This window comes from Nicotiana attenuata, chromosome 9 (genome assembly GCF_001879085.1).
Source record: "Nicotiana attenuata strain UT chromosome 9, NIATTr2, whole genome shotgun sequence".
Classification (NCBI taxonomy): domain Eukaryota; kingdom Viridiplantae; phylum Streptophyta; class Magnoliopsida; order Solanales; family Solanaceae; genus Nicotiana; species Nicotiana attenuata.
The window spans coordinates 18,105,386-18,109,055 of NC_031997.1; the positions used below are offsets into that span (position 1 = coordinate 18,105,386).

General features: G+C 34.3%; 1 protein-coding gene across 1 annotated transcript; it reads right to left on the bottom strand.

Annotated features, from left to right (window-relative positions):
• LOC109232751 lies at positions 1,771 to 2,685 on the bottom strand. The gene has a single exon (XM_019398489.1). The coding sequence runs from the start codon at positions 2,535 to 2,537 to the stop codon at positions 1,995 to 1,997; it is 543 nt and encodes a 180-aa protein (XP_019254034.1). The 5' UTR covers positions 2,538 to 2,685; the 3' UTR covers positions 1,771 to 1,994.

Below are 3,670 nucleotides of genomic sequence, written 5' to 3' on the forward strand. Positions count from 1 at the left end.
GATTGGAAATGTGTCAGCTGGCCTTGTCTTCACGAGAGGCGCCATCACGACCGGGTCTGGGTTTAGGGTCGTGACATGTAAGTACCACACCGGTACCGAACCAGTATAAAATTGCTGTGTGTCTTTCTCTGTCTGTTTACTGTCAGTTTACTTCTACTCTCGATCTAGTCAACTAAAATCACGGTTAGTCGACTAAATTTTTAACAGACCACAATTCTCCCCCCCCCCCCCCCCTCTTGTACTTTCAGACCCGCCTTGTCATCATGCCATATAGGCGCCATTTGCATATATTAATGCCGTGTGAAAGCTTACATAGGAGGAAGACTAACATTTTTGAGAAGATTCTAGAGAAGTATGGATATTTCTTTTGGAAGACCCTAATCCCTATGGATTTTCTAGGAAAGTCTTTGGAATCTTTTAGACTTGTACAGAATTCTAGAGAAAGCCCTTATCTTGTAAATATTAAGGACTAGTGTAATAATTGATATTTACACACTAGCTCATAGGAGACTAGTATATAAAGGGGGCCATTCATTTGTAATTCACCAAATAATTCAAGTTATCTCTAATACAAAGCTTCCTTTTGCAATTCTCTTGTATTCTTTCTATCATTCCTTAGCGATCTTCAGGGTAGTAAGTCTGACTTGGCATAACAAGAACGTGAGCAAGTTGTGCAAGATCATATACTTAGTTAAAGAACTAAGGACGTGACATGACGCTATACAAAATCTTATAACTAATTAAAGTCAGAAAATTGTTAGGCATAAATATATTTTCAACCACTAGAAATACATTAAATCTATGAGTATTAGTAGTTCTCAAGAAACATGCTTTTCCATTTTAAGGTTTCGAACGGAATCCACTATGTCATGATATTATGTCATTTTAATTATTTTGAATTACGGGGAAGCAAAGCAATAGCTTCCTCTTGCTTACAGCTATCTCTATCTCTCATTTCCCATTGTTTTTTCTTTTTAATTTTCTCTGTGAATATAGTACTCCTAAAGAAATTTAATACTACTGCTGCAAAAATATTTTTGAAGCTGCTGGAATGCAGGGACAATCTGATTTTAAAAGGATTTCAAATATCGTGTTTCCCTCATAAATTTTTCTAACAGAGTTTATTATTTGAGGACGTTCACTACAGATTTTTGGAAATATATGTGGAGATATATTTACAATCACATAATATATATTAATTATAACTGTGCTAAAATCTAAATTTATTTCAATCTAATATAAAATTTTTATATAATATAAGAACATGATATTATATTGAAAAGTTTTTAAGAGCAAACGTGATACACACTAACAAAGTTTTGGTCATGTTCCTTGGGAAAAACTATATACGTCAAATTAAAGGAGTTCGTTTTTTGTGTTATAAGATACTAGTAGACATGGTGATCTATATATACAAATTATAACAAGATTAACAACCATTACCTCCTATATGTGTGTCGAAATATTTGATTCTTTTTTGTTTGTTTGTTTGAAAAACTCATAAAGGCGACGTACGTAACTGGTTATTTCACTCACCAAGTTCTTATTTGAGCTATTGATGTTTAAGCATCATAATATTTGGTTTTAGGTTAAATATCTCAATTGAATCATCAAAGTTACTCAAGAAAAACTCATCAATCTTGTTTAGAGAAAAGAATATAAAAGCTATTATAACAATTCCAAAAGGCATGCATGAAATAGTGGTAAATGTATTCATAGGGTGTTTGCTCGATTAGACATACAAAGTAAACTAATATAAGAATCCCATACTTGAAAAATCACAAACTCATTGTATATATATCCAACAAAGTAAACCCCAAATATTCATTTCTTGATTTACATCATATATACACCTTATTTCACCAAATTCAAAGAATAATTCACTTGATTGAAGAAAAAAAAAATCAAAAAAAGAAAAACTTTTCTCAATATAGCACACCACTCAATCAAATCATAAATACAAAATATTTTTAAGCCAATAATATAAACTCTTTTTACTTTGAGCTTGATTCATCTTGACTAGGGTACCCTATACCATGACGTTTATTAGGAAACACCATAAACACAACACTAGAAATGGCACCAACTGCTGGTGGCAACACCATAAGCAACATTTTCTGCGTCGATTCGAACGATGGAAAGAAGCAATCCACAGTGTTCCTATCCAAAATAGTCACAACCCCAAAAACAATCATAGTAAAAAATGCATGAACAAAGTCACTAACGCTAATTTTATAAGTAGTTGTATCAACTGCTGAAGTTGTTGGCCAGAGTCCCTTCATTGTGGCTATGCCATAATGAGTGGCGCCGTCGTTATCGGTATAGCTATCGGTGAAGCAAGAAAATGCACAAGAGAAGCCACAAAGGGCAATGAGGATTCCAGAGAGGTATTTGTTGACAACGGTGCAGTGGCCATTGTTTGTGAGAATAGGGTTTAGGAATTGGTATATGAAGACTGTTCCTGTTGGGAGAACTCTAATGAGATTGCCAATGCCATTTAAGGTCTTGGCCTTCAGGCTAGAGCTAGATTTTGCCATGTTTTTTGGGGGTGTTTTTAGGGTTTAGTTGGTGCGCTGGTATTGCAAAGGCAAAAATGAGTTCACAACGTCTGAATAAGCTACTCGACTGAGCTTAAAGGAAGATGACTTTAGTTGTTATGTTTTTTTAGCAATTGGGGAGTTGATGTTTTTGGAATGTGCATAAAATTTTGTAGGATTTATAGCTGGAGAAAACTAAGCCATGCACCCCCCCCCCCCTTTTTGGGGGGTGGAGGGGGAGGAGTGATGTTGCTTCTACGTAAATTAGTTTGAACTTTAAATGTAAGTAGAAATATTGTGTTATTTTACTTTTACTCTAATTCGGAAGATGGCCAAAACTTCAAGTAATGCATTCTCCTTAGTTCTTTTATTATTATCATTATATGTATATTATATATGCGCTCCATGTTATATAATTCGTAAATCTAATTTAAATTCTACCATGTTGAAGTGATGATATTCTGTTCAGGATAACTTTGTTGGAAAGCAAGAAACGTTTTATTTGCTTAGAAATAATTTTACACACACTAGATAGGTACACTTGGTTATAGATGCACTAATTTTCGGTGCAAAAGATATTGATTCATACCACAAATTTTGATTGTTATATGTGTTTTGCGCGCAAATTTTAAGGCGTGTTTTCAATTGAGACTTGCAAATTCAAGTCTCTGCTTAATTACTAGCTGAAAAGAGTTAATGATTATTACTCTCTTCGGTGCATAATAAGACCATTTTACCTTTTTATTTTTATCCAAAATAAGTGTCTATTAACATAATTAAGAAGGAATTAATCTTGTTTTTCCAAAATTTGCCCTTATTTACATATTCCAATGTGTCAAGGTAACAATTAATTTGTAACGACCCGACTGGTCGTTTTGAGCAATTGCGCCTAGTTCGGCAGTTTGAGGTCAAGGACATCTTCACATTATGTATATCGACTTGTGTGCATGGTTGGATTCAGTTTCCGGATGAATCGGAGTCGAATTGGAAGAAGGAATATAGTTTCAGAAGCTTAAGCGGAGAGAATTTGACCGGAATTTGACTTTTGAGTAAATGGCTCCGGATTGAGTTTTGGATGATGTCACTAACTTCGTATGGTGATTTTGGACTTGGGCGTGTCTTCGGATTTGGAT

Excerpts from the sequence above, each read along its gene's own strand:
- LOC109232751 (XM_019398489.1), bottom strand. The coding sequence starts at position 2,537 with ATGGCAAAATCTAGCTCTAGCCTGAAGGCCAAGACCTTAAATGGCATT.